General features: G+C 43.7%; 1 protein-coding gene across 2 annotated transcripts in view; it reads left to right on the plus strand.

Moving 5' to 3' along the window:
• ATP11C (ATPase phospholipid transporting 11C (ATP11C blood group)) overlaps positions 1-23,072 on the plus strand; it is a 116,446-nt gene that overhangs the window by 26,431 nt on the left and 66,943 nt on the right. For both annotated transcript variants that reach the window (XM_077827240.1, XM_077827241.1), the window contains exons 2-3: positions 16,519-16,638; positions 22,612-22,701. In XM_077827240.1, coding sequence (XP_077683366.1) covers positions 16,519-16,638; positions 22,612-22,701 — 210 coding nt within the window. The remainder of the gene's footprint in view (positions 1-16,518; positions 16,639-22,611; positions 22,702-23,072) is intronic.

The following is a 23,072-nucleotide window of genomic DNA, read 5'->3' on the forward strand; positions in this document are numbered from 1 at the left end:
TAATCGTACGGAGCGGAAGTGAATCCTGCCCTAAATGTCATTTAGTGGCGGAAAACTCGGGTTAAAGGGGCAGCTTCCTGTCTCCACCACCCATGGAGCCCTGATGGTTTGCTTTTCGTAAGTGTTTTTGAGAAGAGCGTGTGCAATCACATGAGTTTCTGGTAACTTTTAACAACGTGCTGAGCTCCCAGTATTGCATATAATCATGAGTGCATAGAGACTGAATGTCAGTCTGGAGTTTCTGCACAGTCCCATGCATTATATGCTGTGAGATGGGGTGGTTCTAATCTTGCCTAACGCTGGAGTTCTAAATCGAACCGTAAACAATGGTTCTACAGAGGGAGAAACAATGGTTCATCGTTGTCCTGAGCTGTGTCGATACCCAGGTTGTGTTATTCCTAGGTCTTTGCTCCTGGGTATTGCAGGCTTTGGAGGGCACGTGCTCATCTTCCCTGGCCGCACCATTGACAAGTACAAATCCAGAGATCCTCTCAGGTCACAGGTTTGTGCTCTGATCCCGCTTGGTACATCGTGTCAGGGAAAACCCTTTTCAGTCTCCTCCCCGGTTGTGGGACTTCACCGGGGCAGCATTTAAAGACGGGTCATCTCTGAAATTATTGTTCTGGGGCCATAGTAGTGAAGAGGAAGGTGGTGTTGGTGGAGGCTTCACCAGTGAAGGTCCTTACCAGGGAAAGGAGCCCATCCTCCCCACCGTCCACAGCCGCTGGTAAGTGCGAAGGATGCTGGGATCTCTCCCAGGGCACTATCCCTCGATCTTGCAGAGGAGAGGAGCATTTTCTTTTACCCTGAGCTGCCCCCATCTATGTGCTGGCTGAGACGTCTCTCTTCTTGTCCTCTCCAAAGATGCTTAGCTGCTGAGGTGGGGTTGGGGGAAAGAGCTAGAATCATTTCCACCTCTGTTCTACCCCTGTTGTCTCTGAACTGGAGGGAGGAAGGAAGATCTCTGTACTCCACTTCCTCCTCTCTCTCTCTCTCCCTCCCCATCCCTTTCCAGGGCATGCTGGTGTGTGGCGTTCTTAAGCCCTGTGTGAGCCTGGAGTTCTAAAGCACTTTGGGATCCTTTGGGGTTACAGTAAGACTGTGCCCCAGTGACTCTTCCTCCCATTGGGAGACCTGAGGGCCGTTAGCCGTAGTCTCCTTTTGCGAGTCTAGTTGTCTTTGCAGCAGCTTGAATCAAAGCGCTTTGTTTGTGATTGAGAGACTATTTCCAGGCACATGGCATGGATCACTTCCACTTCAACTGCACGTATCAGGAGGGCCATCAGATGGCCGAGCCAAACCCTCAAGAAGAGGAAACACGGTCTCCCTCCAGGTCACTGTGAAGTCTCCAAAGCGTAAGGCTTGGCTCATCATTTGCGCGCTCGCTGTTGATCAGAATGCAAACTGCTCTCAGTGGGTTCATCTCCCCTTCTAGAGCCTGGCGAGCAGCTGATCCTTCTTGGCAACGAGAAGGGTTGTGCTCAGTCAAGTTCTTTGTTCCAATTTTGTAGTTTGTTTTATCCCTGCCCCTCCCTTTAAGTAGTTTTGTTTTCCAAGTTGACTTTTCCTGTAATCTCAGGCTATTAAAACTATTTTTTCCCCGTGTAAAAGTCCTCCTTTCTGAAAGGAAGAACAGCCCTTCCTTAAAGCATTTATTTGAGGCAGCGTGGCCTAGTGGATAGAGCATTGGACTGGGACTCAGGAGCCCTGATTCTATTTCTGGCTCTGCCACTGGCCTGCTGGATGACCTTGGGCAAGTTGCTTCACCTTTCTGTGCCTCAGATTCTCCAGATGTACAATGGGGCCCTCCTTTGGAAAGTGTGTTGAAATCTGCTGATGAAAAGCACTGGATATTTGTTATGTTGCCTGACTTATTGCACCAACGCTCTGTTCCCATTTCCTTGTACCCAGGTTGTTGTTTTAGTTAACCAATTACATGTTATTCCAAGTCTGCAAATCTGCACGTATCTCCTCTGTTTGCAGGCTCAGTGCCTTATTTACCGGTGTGCCTTGTTGCCTCTACAGGAGAGGGAGAGGCTATGCAGACAGTCCAAGGACTAAAGACTTGCCCAGCCATCCAGGCAGCTGAGGTGGTGTGACAGTAATGTCTCACTTTGGAGAACACTTGGGGAAAGGGTCCATCCTGTGAAAACAACGGATAGTGGTGGGGTGGGGAGGGAAGAGCATGAGGACAATGGATGGGCCAAATTCATTCCTGGCTTTTACGTCAGTGACACTAATGGAGTTGCACCAGGGATGAAGTTGGCTGAGTGTTTTAAGCCCCTTGGGGTGTGTGTGTGTGTTTCTAAACATCCTCAAAGCACTGAGGGTTCATTAACGGCACTAAAAACCTGTTGGCAAAAACTACAGCTTTTTGGTTGGTTAGTTTTCCCTGTTTCTCAGGCCTGTCCCCCCAGCCCTGAAGAGAATCACTGATCCTTTCCTACCTACCCCCAGTAGATCAGCCTTCTTCTTGAGCCCCCCTCAAAAAGATCAAACCCAGTGTTCCTCTCCTCCCCATGATCTTGGGGCACATTCCCTTCCCTGAGACCTCTCGCTCACCTGTTGCAGCCAGTAAGATTTCCCTCGCTCATGTTTTCTTGGATTCCCTGGCCAGAACCCTTCCCAGCCCCTGGGATCACCTGCCCTGGCTCACTGGCCTGTCTGCTGCTCCCAAAGTTCGGGTCAAGAATCCGTAGCAAGGAAAATGGATCACATCAGAAGCACAGGCTAGAGGTTAGTTAGGACTGGACAGTGGGCGGAGGAGGTGACAGGAAACTTGCTCCAGGTGAAGTCTGAACCATGCAGCACTTATTGCAAGCTGTTTTCTTGGCCACAATTGAACTCCCTGCCTGATTGCCCTGGATGGGCGGCCTGTAAATGGCTGTTTTACAGTTCAGCTGTATTAAGTTTCATGCACTAGCAGAAATGGACATCCCTTCCAAATAAGCCTGGAACAGTCAGACTTTTGAATTTTTTATACCTTGAGGGTGATAAGGCCTGTTGGAATCAAGAATGACTCTCTCAAAATCTGTGGAGTAACATCAGTTTAAGGTGGTTTGAAGGAGATTGCAAACAGGCTCATAAGTTTTGCTAGCACAATGTTATTGAGATATATTTCACAATAAAAGCCATATAAAAAAGTCCTTGTTATCCTCACTCTGGGTAAGAAATATATTTTCCCTGCTATATTTTATTTATCTGTTTATTATGGTGGCCTATGATGATAACCGCATAACTAATTCTGATTGGTTCCCCCCCCCACCTGTGTTAAAAGAAGTTGATTCTATATAATGCTGTTTGCATTTGGTGTTACAATTGTTGCAACCTTGGCTATATTTTTCTGGCTAAAATTATATGAAGAGCATGAGCCTGAATACAGGTGAAAGGATATTTGTTTAAAACTCCAGCTTTGCTCTGCTAAAGCATTGGACTTCAACCTTTCAATTAGAATCTGCTATCAAAGCACCCCATACCCTCCAGTGACAGTGAAAAACTTTCCAGCTTGTCCCTACTTAAATGATCCCTCCTCCTGGAAAGCATTTGGTTTAGTTGAATGCGCTTCGCGTCATACCACACTGATCTTTGCTCAGCTTTTGTGCAGAGGTTGTTTTCCTTTTGATTTTGCTAGGGTTTTTTTTAATAATTTAAAACCAGTATTTTGCTTCCCTGGATTTTCACATTTTATCAAATGCCTGTTTGGTGTCAAAGCTAAATTGGTTTAAAAGCTATGGAATTCTCTATAAATCAGGAACTGTGGCTGACATTATGGTCCATGTGGGTAAGAATAGTCTGTTTAGTTACTTAATTACTAAACGTTTTGTAGAAGTGTTGCAGTCAGGTATTAATTAAAATGCCACTTCTGTGAACAGTAACTGCCTGCAAACAGTCACGTAAAAACCTGCTACAAGCAGTATGATAAAAATGGGGTGATAAAATGTGGCAATAAAACAGATTCAGACAGAGAGCCATGTTTGCTGTAACGAGGAGTCCGGTGGCACCTTAAAGATGAACAGATTTATTTGCGCATAAATAAATCAATAAACCTGTTAAGTATTTATTTAAGGTGCCACCGGACTCGCATTGTTCTTGTGGATACAGACTAACACAGCTACCCCCCGATACTTAGTTTGCTATAGATCAGCTGACTTTTGAAAATTGCCATGGAGATTAGGGGGGGCGTGTGCATGTGTGTGCGTGCGTGTTCTTTAATTGTTGATTTTTTAAAAATTTTTTTCCCCCTTCTGCATCAGTTGGTAAATGCAACGATACAAGGGTAATTAGACTAAGGGCTTGTCTGCACTTACCAGGGGATCGATGCATCGGCAGTAGACCTGCTAAATTGATTACAGATCGCTCTCCCGTCAACTCCTGTGTTCCACCTCATCGAGAAAAGTAAGGGAAGTCGACGGGAGAGCATCTCCTGTTGATGTCGCGTAGTGTGGACCCCACGGTAGGTAGATCTAAGCTACGTCTTTTTGAGTTACGCTATTCACGTAACTCAAATTGCGTAGCTTAGATCGAATTTCCCCTGGAGCGTAGACAAGGCCTAAAACTTCGAAGCTGAATAACTTGACTTAATATTTCCTATGCCTTTTGGATATATTTAGGGTAGGTTGCAACTCCCTTCGGTTGGGGAAAAGCTTTGTAATGTTGTGTGCTCTGTAAGTATCTTCAGTTTTTAGCATATTTCACTTTCTAAAATGTCTGGGGTTTTTTTGTTCCCCCCCTCCCCCCCATTAGATCCTTTTCTAGGACAGCTGTTTGTGATTACCTTGTGGAGTGAAGAGACAGCTGTGGTGAATTTAGAAGTTGTTTTGATTAGTTTAGTTGTTTCAAATATATTCCCCACGTGGTTCTTTCTGTTGCTTGGAGCCTCAGGAAAGCCGCCACTTGTTGTTTCTGTTAGAGTAACACAGTGGTCCCCAAACTTTGTGTGTGTGTCTGTGACGGGCCTGGGCAAGCCCCCTGGAGGGTGGGGAGGGAGCACCACCTGACCCAGTCCCACTCTGCCCCCCAGTGAATGAGGGATTGAACCCGAGTCCTGGTTCAGTGCCTCCATTGGCTGACATAGGAATTGCTAATTTTCCATTTATTATACGTGTTATCAGCAACCATACTTGATCCTTTGTCTTATGCAGGGAAAGAAACCCCACAACCCTTAAATGATTTGAAGAAAACCATAAACCCTGACATTTTGCTCTGCTGATGTCCTCTCATAGGCTTACCAAAGGAGATGAGGGTTTGGAACTCAAAACTGGTTACTTTGTACAGTAAGTCCATTACTTCCAGTTGCTTTATGCCCAAGCTGTAATTTATTGCAAAAGCGGGCACTTGAAACACAGCAATAATCCACAAAAATATTTTAAAAGAGAAGTTTAGGAAAGAGGGAGAGAGCTGTTTAAATGCTTATCTTGATTTGTACATGATGGAAACTGTGATACATTGTAGCAATAGTGCTCTGGTGTTGTTGTAATATATACAGCTAAGTAATACACACTCAAAGCAGTGAGGGGGGTTAGGCAAAAAGATCACATTGTTGAGTTATGCGAGTTGTGCATCTGACTTCTGTGCATGGCTTTGAAAATGTGCCTTTCACAGGTGTCAGAGGAGCAGCCATGTTAGTCTGTATCCGCAAAAAGAAAAGGAGAACTTGTGGCACCTGAGAGACTAACAAATGTGTTAGTCTCTCGGGTGCCACAAGTCCTCCTTTTCTTTTTGCCTTTCACAGGGTGGATTTTGAAGGGCAGACTAACATAAAGACTCTTAGTGGAACAGCTTCAGCACACTCATGTCTTTTAAAATATCAAATGGAGAGTGAATACTTAAAATACAGTTGGTATTTGTTTCTAGGCTGATGTTTTTAAAAGGAGCCCTTTGAACTCTAAATGTAGTTTGAACTTCAAGTTTGAAAGTTGATTAGTGTGTCTGTGAGCATAGAATAAGACCTCCAGATGGATTGATAGGCTTTTTAAAATAAGCTTAGAAGACAGGATAATTGTTTGGGAACACAGCTGAAATAGATTCTAAGCTTTTGTTTTCTGTCTGATGTGTTCCTGCATTTCTTGGTCTTGTGCATCATAAGGGCTGTTGGTCTGTTGAGGTGAGGGGAATGTCCTACATTGTGAGAGTGAGACTTAAGTGACTGCTCATCTTTCCCAGTTTCTCTTCCTTTTTCTGTCTTCACTCCCATCTCATTTTCACATATTTCTGGTCCTTCTGTTACCTCATTATTATAGGACCAGCTTGTCCCTATCTGGAGGAAACCCTGTGAGTGAATAAAAGTCTGTAGGCTTGAGCTCAAAGTTTCCTGCAAGTTTTCTCCTCAACGGAGGTGGCTTTGGGGACATGGGGAGTCCACAAAGCCACTCTAACTGTGTCTTGATCTATGGAATCACAACTCCTCTTTAATAGGAGGCGTTTGATTTGTAGAAAACAGTTACAATTATATCTACAATTGTTTGAAAATTTACATAGCTTGAGTTCCAGTTCTGTCTCCCTTGTTGACCAGGAGCAGTACCCTCTCTGGCATATGTGCTACAGCAAGTGGCAACATCTAGTGGCTGAATAATATACTGCAAGTCAGCATAGGTATCATAAGCTTATGCAATCTATTTCCAACCCCTTGTACAGAGGCTGAAGCTGTCCAAATGGCATTGTAATAGCCAAAGGAGGAGGCTGGGGTAATTTGAGACCTCCCACGTTGTACATGTATGTTGGCCTAATAACTCCTAATCCTCCAGCCCCGTTTGCACGACACTTGTGAAAGAGCTTTTGCTTTATCAGAACCTGATTAAAAAACCTCTAATATCCTCAAAACCCACTGAGCATCGGCTTTATGTGGAGCCCTGCAGCTCTGGGTTGGGGTGGTCCTGATCCCCAGCAGCTCAACTGTGAGTGCAGCTTTGTTGGAAGGTCTACAGGTAGCAGCATAAGTCACAGTAGAGACTAATTGAATGTGGAGTGAGCGCTGGTGGTGGCCCTGAAACATCTCAAGAGGGATCCCTTGGAGTGGGGGTCATCCTCAAGTGAAGCAGGTAGGGTGCTTGATCTTCCTCACTTGCCAAGACGCCCTTTCCCCTTGGTCAGTGGTGAGGTTCCATGGATCTCGGGGCATCCACAGATTGCTGGAACCCTTGTACGGAGGGCCAGTACATCTGCACAGCCAGTGTCTTCTGATCCTCCTGGCATCCAAGCATTAACAGGACCTCTGCATGCACTCCCTGTTGGGCAGGTGTTTCCAGCAGGCAGGGAGAGAATGCATGCAATATCATGTTAACAGACAGCATAATCTTCTACCCTAAGCTTTCTGCGGGAATGATGAAGTGACCACCCCCAGACTCATCTCTCCCCCTCCCCCACACAATCCGGGCTTCCATGCTCTTTAGATAAAAATACATTTGATCTGTCACTGCTTACCTGTGCAAGATAAATCTGAAAAATATTCAGGAGGTCCTGTTCCCTGACCTCTCCTGCAAACATCCAGTCACTTACAGAAGAGAGTGATAATGCAGCCAGTGGAAAAATCTAATTGTGTGATTCATCTCCTCTGTGGAGGAGCCTTGTGCCATGGGAAGCTGTGACATTTCTTATAGTAACTCCCATGCTGATTACTAGCCTTTCATACATGGAAAAAACAGGTAGATCCACCAGACAATGAGACTGACGCTTGACTCATAGATAAGCAATGTATTTTCTTTTTGGTTTTTATAGGAAAATCTAAATCTTGATTAAATACAGTAGAAAAATCCCTAAATCCTCTCTCTCGCTCTCTCTCTGCTAATATACACATATTAATGTGTATATTACACACAAAAACAGCAGCCTCTGCTTTTAAATTGCTGAGAACACTGTAGTTAAGGTCTCCTTAAGCCTTCACAACCAATTAGTCAGTAACCTGTTAATATGGTTTGTAAAATAATGAAGTATTTAGTGCCATTGTCAAAATAGCAGCTTTCATTTACACAGCAAAATGAACAAATAACTTTTGTTAGTTACATAGAAGATTTTGTATGTGCATTCGCTTACATGTTAACTGGAAAATCAGAATAATTTGCGGTGGGTTGCCCAACTGTTTGTAAAAACAACGAGGAGTCCTTGTGGCACCTTAGAGACTAACAAATTTATTTGGGCATAAGCTTTCGTGGGCTAGAACCCACTTCAACAGATGCATGGAGTGGAAAAATGTAGGAGCAGGTATAAATACATGAAAATATGTGAATTGCCTTACCAAGCGTAAAGTTAGTCTAACGAGACAATTCAGTTGACAGCAGGATACCAAGGGAGGAAAAATGACTTTTGAATGGCAATGAGAGTGGCCTATTTCAGACAGCTGACAAGAAGGTATGAGTAACAGTGGGGGGAAATTAGTATTGGGGAAATTAGGTTTAGGTTTTGTAATGACCCAACCACTCCCAGTCTTTATTCAGGCCTAATCTGATGGTGTCCAGTTTGCAAATTAATTACAGTTCTGCAGTTTCACATTGGAGTCTGGTTTTGAAGGTTTTTTGTTGAAGAATTGCCACTTTTAGGTCTGTTATTGAGTGACCAGAGAGATTGAAATGTTCTCCTACTGGCTTTTGAATGTTATGATTCCTGTTGTCAGATTTGTGTCCATTTATTCTTTTACACTCTGTGCGTGTCTTTATTGGTGTTGACATACTATATTGTCAGGTGCCTTGGAATTTCGTGGGATAGAGTGAGTTTTTAGTGCAGAAGATCACCAGAAAGTGGGCAAAGCAGGACAAGCCAGGCTGGGAAGAGAAGGCTGGTTGGACCACATAATGGCAGAGCTTCTCCTCCTTGTGGCATTCTCTGCCCAGATCTCTGGGGTGCAGCAGGTTAGTCAGGGGGTTTATGCTTATACTAGCTGTTGCAATTGAAAAAATTGAGGAGGAAAAATCAAAGCAGAATTGAAAAACTCAGTACTGACACTAATGCAGACTGGTGAAGAAGAGGCAGGCCTGTCTAACTGGTAGACATGGTCTTTGTTATAACTAGAGAATTGTGTGCTTCGTACGTTATTCCTTCTTCAAACAAGGAAGGGCTATGCTTATGGAGTGAACCTCTTATGTTTCATAAAAATGTTAGTGGGATTTTTCCTTTTTTTTTCATTGTTTCTTTTTCTGATTGGGGAAGTTTGCAACATCCTGGTTAGAGTTCCCTGAGTGCATTTCTGGCAGTGCAGGAAGCTTTCATTTCCTCTCTCTTGAACTAAAGAGATGCTAGCAAACCATATTTGGCTCCAGTCTGCTCCCTCTTGGAGCCTTTAAAGAGACTGTGGGACTTGCTTCCTAGTGTCCAGCATTCTTCTTCAGGTTTAGAAGGCATTGTGTGAATGGCTCTGCCTCTCACTCCAGGATCTCAGGTTTGTGGTGCTTGCTGTTGCCTTGTCAGTACAACAGACTTGTCTGTGGCCTTGCTTTCTTCTCTAGTTTCAATGCAGTAATCTTCACTTCCTGGCTTCTCTCTCATTCTCATGCTCTGCAGTCCAGAGAGGTCTGACAGCCACAGCTCTTGCTAGAGGTGACAGTGCTGCATTGCACGTGAAACTCAGAGTGGATAGCTGGTGACCTGCTTGAGGATGGAATGTACTATGTAACCGTAGAGATACTGGCTGCAATTGTTGGCTTTTGCAAAAATGAAGGCGCTATATTGATCGTTCTGTAAATGCTCTCTAGGCTCGGAAGCCAGGCTTGGGGCGTGTGTGCTGCCCTTGGTATTTTTTGGAGCACGTTTCACTCAGCTCTTTTCTTCACAGAAAGGCAGCCTGTATTGTTAGTTCATCTTGATCATTTAAGCTGCATTCCAGCAGAGGTGTGTGGGCACATCTGCCCGGGTGAAAACCCACCTTTTCGAACTCCCATGGATCCAGTTACAAGTAAGTTTTCATAGGTAGGGCAAAATCTCCCCCTCTGCTAGCATGGGGAGGGGCAACTTGAGGAGCTGCGCAGGAGCCTCCCAGAGCAGCTCTCTGACATCCTGGCCTTACCCTGACCCCATGTGTGGTTTCGGAGGTGGGGAGACATTGGGGAGTAAGTGGGGTGAGCATGAGAGGGATCGCTGGTGTCCGAGACATACTTCATCCGCGCTGCTCAGTGTGCGTGGCTTTGGCTTTTACGTTAAATAAGAACGGCCATACACGATCAGACCAACGGTCCATCTAGCCTAGTATCCTGTCTTCCGACAGTGGCCAGTACCAGATGCTTCCAAGGGAATGAACAGAACAGGGCAATCTGTCGAGTGAGCCATCATCACATGTCATCCAGTCCCGGCATCTGGACTAAATGACACGGAGCTTGGAGGCACCCAGAGCACGGGGTTGCATCCCTGACCATCTTGGCTAATAGCCATTGATGCTGCAAGCTTTCCTCAGATCCTAGCTAATGCTGGACACCGCTAATCTAGCGTGAGTTTTCCAAGTGCCTTTTCTGCGTCTGGAATTTGTGTGTGGTTTGAGAAGCGTTTCCTGCAGCAGGGGCTTTTGAGCTGAATGGAATGTTAGGCCATGAAGCCAGAGCGTGTTAGCTATGTACCAGTGCAGCAGCAGAGAGCATGTTTGCAACGTATTGCATTGTTGGGTTGAGTTTCAAAGCAAACAACCTAAACTAAGGATTAAAAAGAGTGAGAGGAGTTTGTATGGTATCTGAGTGCTATATTCGCCTTTCTGGCTGTTAATTCCTTCAAGCAAAAGTTGGAAACGTTTCTGTATTAATTTAAAATCCAAGCCTTGAGTCTGGAAAATTCAGCAAAATCTGAGAAGACCCTTTCTATACAGGCTACACATGTGAATACCCTTAATTTTCTGTTTTAAAGTGGTCTAGACCTGTGACAGATACTGCAAGCAAATGCAGTATCTTTGGGGAAGTATATTGTATTAAGTGCATCTATCCCTGTGAGCCAGGTATTTTATATATGATTGTGGCCTACTCCATAGGGGCAGAGTGGTTATCACAACTGTTTCAAGAACTAAAACAGTGGGAGGTGATTAAAGTGAATCACTTAGGACAGTGGTTCTCAGCCTTTCCAGACGACTGTACCCCTTTCAAGAGTCTGATTTGTCCTGCGTACCCCCAAGTTTTACCTCACTTAAAAAGTACTTGCTTAAAAATCAGACGTAAAAATACAAAAGTGTCGCACACACTTATTACTGAAAAATTGCTGACTTTCTCATTTTTACCATATAATTATAAAATCAATCAATTGGCATATAAATATTGTACTTACATTTCAGTGTATAGTCTATCGAGCAGTATAAACGTCATTTTAGTTTGTGCGGACTTCGCTAGTGTTTTTTTATGTAGCCTGTTGTAAAACTAGGCAAATATCTAGATGAGTTGCTGTACCCCCTGGAAGACCTCTGCGTACCCCCTGGAGTACAGGGGTACATGTACCCCTGGTTGAGAACCACGGACTTAGTGGTAAAACACCTCTAGAGAGATACCACCCTCTGCGGGAACTTGCATAGACTGGTTCAGACTGTTTGTTTTTCCCAGAAACCAACCAACAACGGAAGGGCTTTTGATGTAAAAAAAGCTGGGTTTAAACTGACTCAGGGCCTTCTTTCTGATGCAGCAAACCGGCAGGACCTGCTGTTCAAGGGACCCATCCCTTGTGGAAGGGTTGGAAAGACTTTGGCCTACCAGGGCCCCTTAAGACCGATGGGTGTTGTCTGGTTAGCTTTTAGCATGTGGGGTGGAACTTTTATTGGTTTTAGTCTGTTTTCTCTGGAACACTTTTGCCTTAAGAATAAAGGTGCTTGCTTAGGAGCAGCCGTGTGGCAACTTTTAACTGCCGGCAGTACTGTGCTCACAGCCCTTAGAGGGAGACGTGCCTTTAGACAGACTGCCTTGCTGGGGGATCGCAGTGTAAGGCAGTGAACTCTGTAGCTTTAAAATTCCAGGCTGGAGGAAGAGGGACACAAGTCTCCACCCACAAGAGGTGATGACTGAGAGCTGGAAACCTTAAATGAGTGTCCTTGAGGGATCACGGAGGAGGAATACAGGTGCATTCAAAATGAAACTCTGACAGCGTCAGGAAAGCATTCTGCAGAATCAGGCAAATCCCTACTGTTTAGAATGGGGAGGGCGAACTTTTTGGCTCGAGGGCCACATCTGGGTATGGAAATTGTATGGTGGGCCGTGAATGCTCATGAAATTGGGGGATGGGTGCGGGAGGGGGTGAGCGCTTTGGCTGGGGGTGTGGGTTCTGGGGTAGGGCTGGGGATGGAGGGGTTTGGGGGTGCAGGAGGGTGCTCTGGGCTGGGGCAGGGAGTTGTGGCGCAGGAGAGTCTCAGGGGGTACAGGCTCCGGATGGCGCTTATCTCAAGATGCCCCCAGAAGCAGTGGCATGTCCTTCCTCCCGCTCCTCTGTGGAGGCACGGCCAGGTGGCTCTGTGTGCTGCCCTGTCTGCAGGTGCTGCCCTTGCAGCTCCCATTGGCCGCAGTTGCTGGCCAGTGGGAGCTGCGGGGGCAATGTGCGGAGCCCCCTGGCTGCCCCTATGCATAGGAGGTGGAGCGGGGGACATGTCACTGCTTCTGGGAGCTGCACGGAGCCCTGGCATGTGCAGAATGAGGCAAGCCCTGGACCCCACTCCCTAGCTGGAGCTCAAGGGCCGATTTAAAATGTCTGAAGGACTGGATGCGGCCCCCGGGCTGTAGTTTGCCCACCCCTGGGTTTAGAGTCTGGTAGGCACATCAGTCTCTGGGCAAAGATGCTCCTTCCTTTCAGTCGTGTCAGGCTGTTGGGAGTAGAAAACTAGTCATCCTGTCTTGGTTTCAGTTGGAGCTGCCCTGGTGTACAGCTTGCAGATACTTCCTGCTCTCTGATTATTTTAGAAAAGTGGCTTTGAAGATGATGTTGTTGCTTTTCTGAGCATAGCAGTGTGGTTTTCAACATGTTTTAAAATTTCCTAGTACATAGCATTAAGTACCAAGAAAGAGAGACTCGGAGACCCCAGGAGATAAACTACAAGCTTAGTACTGCTGGGAACAGAATTCTCAAGGTCACACAATTGTAAGTTTCTCCGTGTAGTCCATGAATGAAAATCTTGCATGCGAGATGGAATTTAGAAAGGACGGGAACCTAATTAAGAAATTGTTGTGGTTTGTTCTAAAATGGTCACTTGTAATCATCCAGGAAGCTTGCGTGTGGTTGCCAATCAGAAGCCACTGCAAATGTGTCAGCCCAACAGTATACTGCACATCCAATGCTTTCCACATTCAAGTAGAGAATTTCTGAGGGCTACAGGTTACTGGTGTCTTCCATATCATACAAACGAATACCCAGTATATATTTGTATTGTGGTAATGTATCGATTTAGCTGTCAAATATTAATTGCAAAATTGTAAAAGCCACTTTTTCCTGCTATTTAATTGAGTCAAGGTCATTTAAAACTGGTTGGGATTTAACTTATAAGAGCTATTCCAAGTAGTGTTGCTCTTCTCACTAAATGAGCTTTCAGGTTCCTTGCCTTCTACATATATTATCTTTAGTTCGTTCTTCGTTGCATTAAAAAGACTTGCATGTAGTTGCATATTCCCTCAAGAACTGAAAAGACTAAGTAAATTAAAGATAATGCAAGATTTGTCACTATACTTGGAAATTGACTGCAATAACTGTTCTGTAATAGCTATTCTAGAATAGCTCTCGTGTAGAATGAGAGTGCCATTTGCTGGTTTAGCTTAATATGCTTTCAAAGAGGATTACGCGAAACTATTCTGGAATAAGAGCATCCACAGGGGGAGCTATTCTGGAATAGTTATTGCACTTTAAATTCACACCCGACTTTATTCTGGATTAATTTCCAAGTGTGTACATGAAATTGGTGACTGAGTTGTAGCTAACCCTCTGACTTTTCCTTCCAGCAGCAAATTTAAGGCAGTGGGACTCTTAAGTGTTTGATCTTGATTTATGCACAAATATTTCAGAATATGAAATGGTAATTGGTTTGGCTGTCTCCTCATGCCTTTCTCACCACTAGACAAGTGGGGCATATCTGCAAAGGAGACTGTAAAATCTTGAGAGCAAAGATTGTGCCTTCCTGTGGGTTTATATAGTTCTTATCACAGTGGGGCCCTGATCCTCACTGGAGACTCGGAGAACCACTACAGTGCAAACAATTAGTACTAATATCCTGCTGGAAATGTGTGGGGTTTTTTTTAATTTATTATTTTGAGGTCTTTTTGTGCTTCCAGGTCCAAATATTTTTCATCAGAGTTTTCTTTGGTTTTGGTTGGAGAAATGTGTGTGTGTGTGTGTGTGTGTGTGTGTGTGTGTGTGTGAGAGAGAGAGAGCGTAACAGGTCTGTTTTAACTATGAGAGAAATTCTTTTCACGTTTGACCTAGATTGCTGACATGTTTATAAATACCCTGCAGTCCTGTTGTTCTCTTTACTATGAAGGCTATCGGTCGAGTGGCTTTAATTAAGGTGTGACAGTGGGTTAAAATTCATTTGTAGCATCTCACTCTGGTTTAAAAAAAGAAATCTGCCTGCCATATTTTAGCCTCATGACATTGATGTAGTGCTTTAAAGTGTAACTATGGGATTGCGTGAATCCTACAACTATCTGCATGAAACTGGGATTACATGGGAGTGTTTCCAGATGACTACCTGAGCTGTTCTCTTATTTAGTAGTGATTTCCTGAACCGGGGCTGGGAGCAGAATGGATTTTCCACATTCAGGCGGGTTCGTCTGTGGGAAATGCAGTGTTTAAAGAGGAGAATAGCACAGAGAGGCGTCAAGGAAAACATACTTCAACTGGAATGGCACAGAAGGAGAGAAGTGCAACTAGAGGGGAAACATGTGAGATGCAAAGATGGACCTGAGAGACCTGACACAGGAAGTGTGGAAACACCCAATATTGTAATAGGATGAGTCAGGCCTCAAAAATCATAATGGGCTTTAAACTCCTGAAATTAACCAAAAAAAAAAAGGATTAAAAAAAAAATTTCCTTTGGGATTTTCAGCTTCCAGAGTTCCACATTCTCAATCTGTCCTTTGAAAACGTGAAGGCTAGAAATGTACTTTTATCTCCACTTTCATTTTTTAATCACATGACACCGGGAGCTGTGACTTCAAGATAAACCCCAAATATGCTGAGACTAGTGATAAAATCTCAAGACTCGGTGGTATGGTTAATACCAGTTGGACTGGCCCTCCAGTGTCCTGATATCCTAGCTCATAGATGTGGGTATGATCCTCCTGGCCAGCAGATGGACTGTCCGAATTGTGTTGCCGTCATTCACCGTGCCTGCCACAGCATGCCTCAATGGTTTCCACCTCCAAGGACTGGAAACAATATTTTTTTGTCTGCTGAGACTTTAAGTTAAGATTAGCATTGCATCCTAAAAATCTCTGTAATGTAACCTTTCCTTTTGAAACGGTAGAGAGTCCCTTTTGTGTTTCTCTGCCTGTGCTCACCACCCAGCTGAAATGTTCTTGAGCACCTGAATGCTTAAACGAGAAAAAAAAATAATTAATTTTTCCTGACACTCTAATAATACAGCTAACACCTGCCTTTTTGGCGCACTGCAGATGCTTCTACCCTGAGTAGATGAAAGTGCACTAGGGGACTTTTAGTGCAGGGCAGCAGAGTCCACACAGGTGCCTTGTGTTCAGAGTAGATTTATACCCAATCTTGCCGTAAACGGAAGTGCTTCTGTAGACAAGCTCTAAGAAGAATTTTTCTTAAATATTCACACACTGATGTTTTAGCGGAACATATGAAGATTAAAAAAGAAACAACAAATCCAAAAATGTTTAGAAATGACTTGGCCATAGATCAGAAGAGATTTCAAGGTTGGTGTTCAGAGGTCAGAAGCTCAAAATAGCTCCCATTAAGGAGCCCCAGGCAATGACTGACAAAGCCCTTGAAGTGTATTTCCCCTCTCCTGAAGCAGAAAGTGGAAAGGTTTCTTCTTCGTAGGAGTTTAAGGCAACTCAAGCAGATTGGAGTATTTCCACTTGAGAGATGCCAGCCACTAATAGAAATGCTCAGATGTAGAGGAAAACTTTGCTTTTTTACCTATCTTATTTGCAGTGTTGTTGTGGCCATGTTGGTTCCAGAATAGACAGACCAGGTGGGTGAGGTAGTATCTTTTATTGGACCAACTTCTGTTGGTGAAAGAGCTTTTTGTAAGGTCAAAAGTTGGTATCTTTCACTAACAGAAGTTGGTCCAATAAAAGATTATTACCTCACCCACTTTGTCTCTCATACATATCTTAGGCATTCGCAGTGGACCAGGAAAGGCTGATAAAGGTGTAAATGTGGTCTTCTGGTATTTGGAAAGGTAATAATTACCCCTTGTGTGAGACCATGAATATAATCACTTCTACACTGCATTCATTCCATTCAACGCTGTAATGAGAGAGCCCAGGACAATGGAAGTTTAGAAGGGCTGTGTGGGAGCCATCAGAATCAGAAGCATGTGGAACTTGTTATCTGGACACAGGCATGGAAATGTGTGAACCTGAGAGCCAGGGACTTAACTTGCCTTTACCTTGTTGTCTCTGACAGTGCGCTGGCGAAGAGAAACGAGTTGGTACACGCACCGTGTTTGTTGGCCACCGCCCAGTTTCAGAAACAGATGCTTACGTCGAGCAGAAATTCTGTGATAATAGAATTGTCTCATCCAAGGTAAGTTGGTTCTTTTAATCCTTGCACTATGGTCATTTAATCAGCTGGAAAGTTTGCAAATTTCTGTTCCTGTTCCTCAACCTTATTGTATTTCATCATCAGTCGTGGCTTCCTGACATTTAAAACCTCAGAAATCTATACTTGAGTAGTTAAAATGCTCTTCGCAGGAAGAAATTGCCCCAGTGTTCAGCTGTTCCATTGCCGGTGCGGTAGGAGTTTTAATAACCAAGACTGTTAATCTAATAGGACTATGGGTGGTAGTCTAAAATCACGTACCTTGTATTAAAGAGACTCTTCTCTCTGAACCCCTCTATTGAGAGGTTGGGGATGAAATGTTATGTTCTGCTCTCTAATTTTGCACAAAATGTCCCACCTGGGTTTAGGAGAGATGTGCAAATGGTGTTAGAATTGCATTTGTTAGTAACACATGGGCATATTATGATACCTCCTTCTGAGTCTACTTTATGATCTACCTGGTGCAATCTGAAAGCAGCTTGGAAGCTCATTTTGCACCAAACCACTGGTTTGTATATACACTTCCTTATTAATGCCCACTGAGTGAATGCACACATGAGTTCCCGCTCTGTGTGCTGAATAATATCGAGGCACAAAGATTAGTACCTGCTTCAATGTTTTCTGGGTCTCCATTGTTTGGAGAGTGAAAATATAAAGGCAAGACCATATCTGTTGTGATTGGTGACTTACAAGGTTTTCGTTTGGGGTTTGTTTGGTTATTTTAAAAATGGACAGATAACTGTCGTGCTTCTAGATTTTTTTTTTTTTTCTTTTCAAGTAGGACAAAAATAACTTAGTACAGTGTGTATTTTAACACTTGGCCTTTCCATTGGATAAAGAGGAAACCATGCAGTACTCTATTAATATAGCATTTGTCTATTGCAAACACAATGTGATGATACCTATCTTCCTTCTGGTTGATTTTATTTTACTTGACATCTATCAAGCTATTTCAAAAGACTTGGAAAAATTGAAATGCAATGTCAGACAACTGGCATCAGCTATTGTTAAGCTAGTTGGGTGAATGTATATTTAGCTTGTTACTAAGGTGGTTTTGGGATTGCCCAGTATATAGTTACAGACTTTAGTCATACTGTACTTTATAATTTAAAGGTTACAGTTGGCTTTTTTTTTTTCTACTCCAAACAATTTAAATGTCTGCTGCCTTTTATGTCCCTCTGATGTCTGCATTAGAACCAGAACTGACTTTGTGCTAGGGACCAGTCCCTGCGGGCTGACTTGGTAAACTCCATTTGACTTTTCTTCATTAGGTCTGCAAGATTGTGCCACTGGGGACTATCCATTTGGGTTTTTTTGTTTCTTTAGTGAATACTAGAATTATTTTAAAAACACTAATCTTGTGTCAAACTCCATTGATTCTTTTAAAGTTATTTCCCTATTGATTTTTGTCCTTCTTATATTTGGTAGACATGGACTCTTCCTTCCCCCCTCTCTCCTCCTCCCCTTCTTTAATGATGTCAGCATGACTCTTGGAAAAGGGACTTGTTGTTTTAAAGGACACAGAAAGTTCATCTGTTTGACCAGTTTTGTTTCTTATACTTGCTTTTAAAGTTCATGTTGTTATTTTTTTCCAAAACAAATGATCCAGTGATCTTCTCCCTTTCTCATCCCTAAAAAAAGGTGAGAAACCCAGTTGCAAGGAAGGCAACAAGGCAGTATTCCAATAGCAAACATGTATGCAGTTCCTTTGATTTTTTTTTTTTTTTTAAAGAGAGAAAAGCGAGAGTATGGAGTCTCAAGATTTTAAGGGATTATCTTCACAGCAGAGAGAAAAATTTCATTATTTGAGCATTGTTTCCTTTTGACGTGTGCCATGCAGCGCTAAAAGCTATTTACAGGCATGAATCCCATTGATTTTTGTACTCTTTCCCCTAACCACCTCCAGTTGTGGGGAGGAGGGGGTGTCAACTTGCGAATAATTGATTTTTTTTTTTTTTGGAAAAATTAGAATCCAGACAATACTCTAGTTTATAAGTCCATGAAGAAAGCCAGATTTCAAAGTGTAAAGTTAGAAGAAGGAACATGGAGTTATGTTGTATATTGTTGTGTAATTGTATTTAGTGAAGTGCAAAAACCCAGTGGGCCAGATCTTGACATTTGCTAAGTCAGCAGCACAAAGGAGACTTACAGCTAAATCCCTGAGGAGCCCTTTTAGCGGCTATGATCAATGAAGCGAGGCTCTAGCCTGTTAATTTTAGTTAAAGGTCCATTATACCATAGGATTGAAGCGTTTTTTTTGCTAAGCACAAATCAAGTAAATGGCACTAATATCCCTAGATATATTTACTATGAATCTTATCCTATAGCCCTTGAACACAGGAATAGGTATGGTGTGTGGTGTTTTCTTTTTTTTTGGTTAGTCTTTTAATGGGCCTACTCCCATGTGGGAGGGCTTTGGGATCCAACACTAGTGCATGTCTTCAGCAAACTAGCCAGGGATAAATCTAGACCGTAGTCTGTCAAAGGAGCCAGGGATTGAAAATGACACTAGTCTAAATTTCAGGACTTGCAGTTCTTATGTTTGTGCCCAGTGGCAAAATAGCACAGCTGGACCGAGGGCACTTCCTGAATGATGCATTCATCCCTAGCTCTGATAACTTGCAAGATACAAGACCTCAACATTGATAACCTTCCCTACCCTCCTCCTGCTTCAGTGTTGTCTGATGCATGATGCCTGCTTTCAATCTGTATTGCTAAAACTATTGTACGTAATCTGGAAGTACGGACCCCCACCTTCCAATGAGCAGAACACATTCACCTCCAACTGCAGATGTTCATGAGAACGTTGGCTCGTTCTCATGCTAGAGTTCGAATGGTAGTTGGGTGAAGCATGGTGGTACTAGGACTAACCTGACTTTTGAAGCAGGTGTGTCAGCTAATATTAGAAAATCACCCCTCCTGCACACCCTGCCCCCCACCCGTCCTTCAGTTAACTTAGTGAAATCGCGACAGGTTTTTTTGATTGTGATTCTGTCTTCCAGAACAATTGGAGAAGCAGAGTTCTCTGCTGCTGACTTCATAAACTGTTTGTTTCCATCTGCAAGCTACACAGGCCGAACAGAAAAGAGTAAAGGGGGAAAAAAATTGATTTTGGGGGGTGGGGTGGGGCAGAGATGAAGGTGGACGTTTTTTCAGCTTAAGTGACAACTGGCACTGCTCTTGCCTGTGGAAAGAGGAAGTGCGATATAGGAGTCAAACAGCTACTTAGGCTTTTCTGTGGGAAAGAATTGTAATGGGGGTGCAAATATTGACTTTTTAGTGAAGTCCCGGAAGTTTCACGCAGTCTATTCCATACCCAAGCTTTTAGCTCCAATGTGTTATGATCTGTCAGAGCTAGACTTGTTCTGTTGAACCAGTTTAATTCTAAGCTCACTGAGTTTTTCTACGCAATAACCTTAGACTCAAGGTCGGGCAGCGAACGACTAATCTGGTTTCAGAGTAGCAGCTGTGTTAGTCTGTATTCGCAAAAAGAACAGGAGGACTTGTGGCACCTTAGAGACTAACCAATTTATCTGAGCATAAGCTTTCGTGAGCTACAGCTCACTTCATCAGAGCTGTAGCTCACGAAAGCTCATGCTCAAATAAATTGGTTAGTCTCTAAGGTGCCACAAGTACTCCTTTTCTTTCTGGTTACAGTGTGTATGGTAACACCCATTGTTTCATGTTCTCTATGTATATAAATCTCCCCACTGTATTTTCCACTGAATGCATCCGATGAAGTGAGCTGTAGCTCACGAAAGCTTATGCTCAAATAAATTTGTTAGTCTCTAAGGTGCCACAGGTCCTCCTTTTCTTTTTAATTAATCTGGTGGTTGTCAGTCTGCGCATATGTCTGTCTTCAGTCCCAGTGTGGGTCTCAGGGGCTACAGTCCTATTACACTGCAGCCTTTTATGAGGATGTGTGTGTTGGCCTCACACAGACAGGAGTGCAATTATAGGGAAGTTATTGCCCATCAGAGGGACCATGTGCTTCACTTGACATTAGAGGAAGGGATGGGTGTGGATGAATAAAGGGCAGCATGTGGTCCAGAGCATGGCTTTAATTTTTCCACTGTCCTTGTAGATGTACGTAGGGTGATCAGACAGCAAGTGTGAAAAATCGGGATGGGATAGGGAATAATAGGCGCCTATATAAGACAGAGCCCTGAATATCAGGCCTGTCCCTATAAAATCGGGACATCTGGTCACCCTAGATGTAGGCCACCTGTCTCTTCGGTTGTGTGGCAATAAGGCACACTGGAGATGCTCCTTTAACTATTTCACTGCTGATGTTCTAGTAGCAACATCTAGCTAATGTCTGTATCCTACCATCCCGAGCTACTTCCATGGTCCAGAAGTCCCAGTAGCTGCCCACCCAGCTATGAAAACCTCCTCTCTCTTCCCCCACCAACTTCTACCATGCTGTGGCCATTGTCAGTGCAAAAACTTGCAATACAGACACAATCCAAAACTTAAGGTTAAAAACGAGCTGAATTTAATATAAAATAAATCACTCTGGGGGAACAGTGTTCTCGTTCATATTTAATTCAGATAAAACTTCCGTGTTGGAGTTTATCCAGATCTGCTGCAGAATTTCCTCATCCGCCTTCCCAGTGTGCTGAAGAATTCAAGTAGCTTTGTTATGGAATACAGGGCAAGACTCTGTATGTTACACCTCCTAAGAGATGAAGCCCAGAATTCATAGCCCAGGGGGTAAATTGGATTTAACCTGCTGGTGGCACGGTTAGACATAGAGTTCCAAGTTCTTTCTTAATGTGCAAGCAGTCAGTCAGTCTTGGGCAGACGCATGGTGATGGTGGTGCTGTTTTTGTTAGTGAGGTCTTTGTGTAGAAACCGTGGTCCCAGGGGTGGGGTTGGACGCTGTGCAAGCAGCAGGAGAATTTTGCTGCTCTCTGTGAACCAGGCCTGGATGTTGGTTTGAGACTCCTGAAAGGCGGCGTTGCCCTGCGTGCTGTTTGACCGTCTTATTTCAGGACAGCTGTATGTGTGTTCATCTTCGAATATATCCGCACCGCACCGCAGGTTTCCCCTCCACTGGAAAACAGGCCTGCAAGGCCCCAGACATCCACTCAATGGAGTTGCAACGCATCTTTGTGGCCTCCCCTATTCTGCAGGGGTCAAAGTGGCCCCAGAATAATTTAGACATACCTGCGGACCTGGCGGAGTTACAGCAGTTTGTCCCTGGTGGGTGGCAGTGCTCCCTAGACCCTCCACAGCTCTGCTACTTCCAGCAGCCCTTCCCCCAGCATCACACCCGGTGTTTCCTTTGCTGAGTTTAAAGAGGCAACCTGGAGCTATTTTCCTCAGTCCTTGCCCAGGGGGATTTCTCCCTTGACTGGGTCCACGGCTCTTAGGGCACTTTTCTGCTGCTCTGCCTGTCCTTTTTAATGCATCGACGGCTGGAGAAGGGTTAAGAATCCTTTGTCCCTGATGCCATAGAACGTATGACTTCAGTGATGGCTGGCCTCTTTGTGAGAGAAACAGTAGAGGAAGACTCCTTGGGCTGTTTCCCCCTGTGCATTCATGTAGCAGCTACTCACAAAGTGCCCCCTTAGTCTAATGAGCCTAGATACAATGCTGATAGGCACGTTAAAAAATGCCGTTAGAATTGCTTAGTGCTATTGTGAGTTTCTGAAGAGGCTCAAAAATAAGAGAACTAACACCCTGGGCCAAATCTGTCCTGGGTATAACATCCGTAAAATTATAGCAGGGATACATCTATCCAATATAACTACTTGACGTTTTTTTTTTAATATATATATTAACTAAATCTTATTTCTTAGGAAACTTCTAAACATATATTCCCCTTCTTTAACTCTCAATCCCTGAGTAAATTAAGCTTTGTGAGGGTTGTTGATCTTTGGTTCTGTTGACATTTGAACATTTGTGAGCTGGTAATATTTGCGCAGCTTATCTCTCTGTTCTTTCACCCTGCAGTACACGGTCTGGAATTTTCTTCCGAAGAATCTATTTGAACAGTTTAGAAGAATTGCCAACTTTTATTTCCTTATCATTTTCCTTGTGCAGGTAAGGGCACTTTTAAATAATAAAAGTTTTGCAACATTTCTATTATTTTTTAAACCAATTGTTCAAAGCTTTAAACACAACTTCATAAAGGACTGAGACTCAAGACTGGTTCTTTACTGGTGCGTATGACATCTTTTTTTAGTAGCTATGTTTTGTCTCCTGCACACGCATTCAAAATACCATAACTGGTAACATTTCTGGGGCCATCTCAGACCATGTGCTGATGACTATTGTTACAATTTAAGGGCCCTATTAACACTATAGGGAGGAGTACACCAGGAGATCACTCATAAATATGTCTGCATTGGAGCTAGAAGGTGTAATTTCCATCTCGAGGAGTCATATTCGTGCTAGTTCTGATCAAACTAGCA

The sequence above is a fragment of the Eretmochelys imbricata genome, chromosome 9, assembly GCF_965152235.1.
Source record: "Eretmochelys imbricata isolate rEreImb1 chromosome 9, rEreImb1.hap1, whole genome shotgun sequence".
Classification (NCBI taxonomy): domain Eukaryota; kingdom Metazoa; phylum Chordata; order Testudines; family Cheloniidae; genus Eretmochelys; species Eretmochelys imbricata.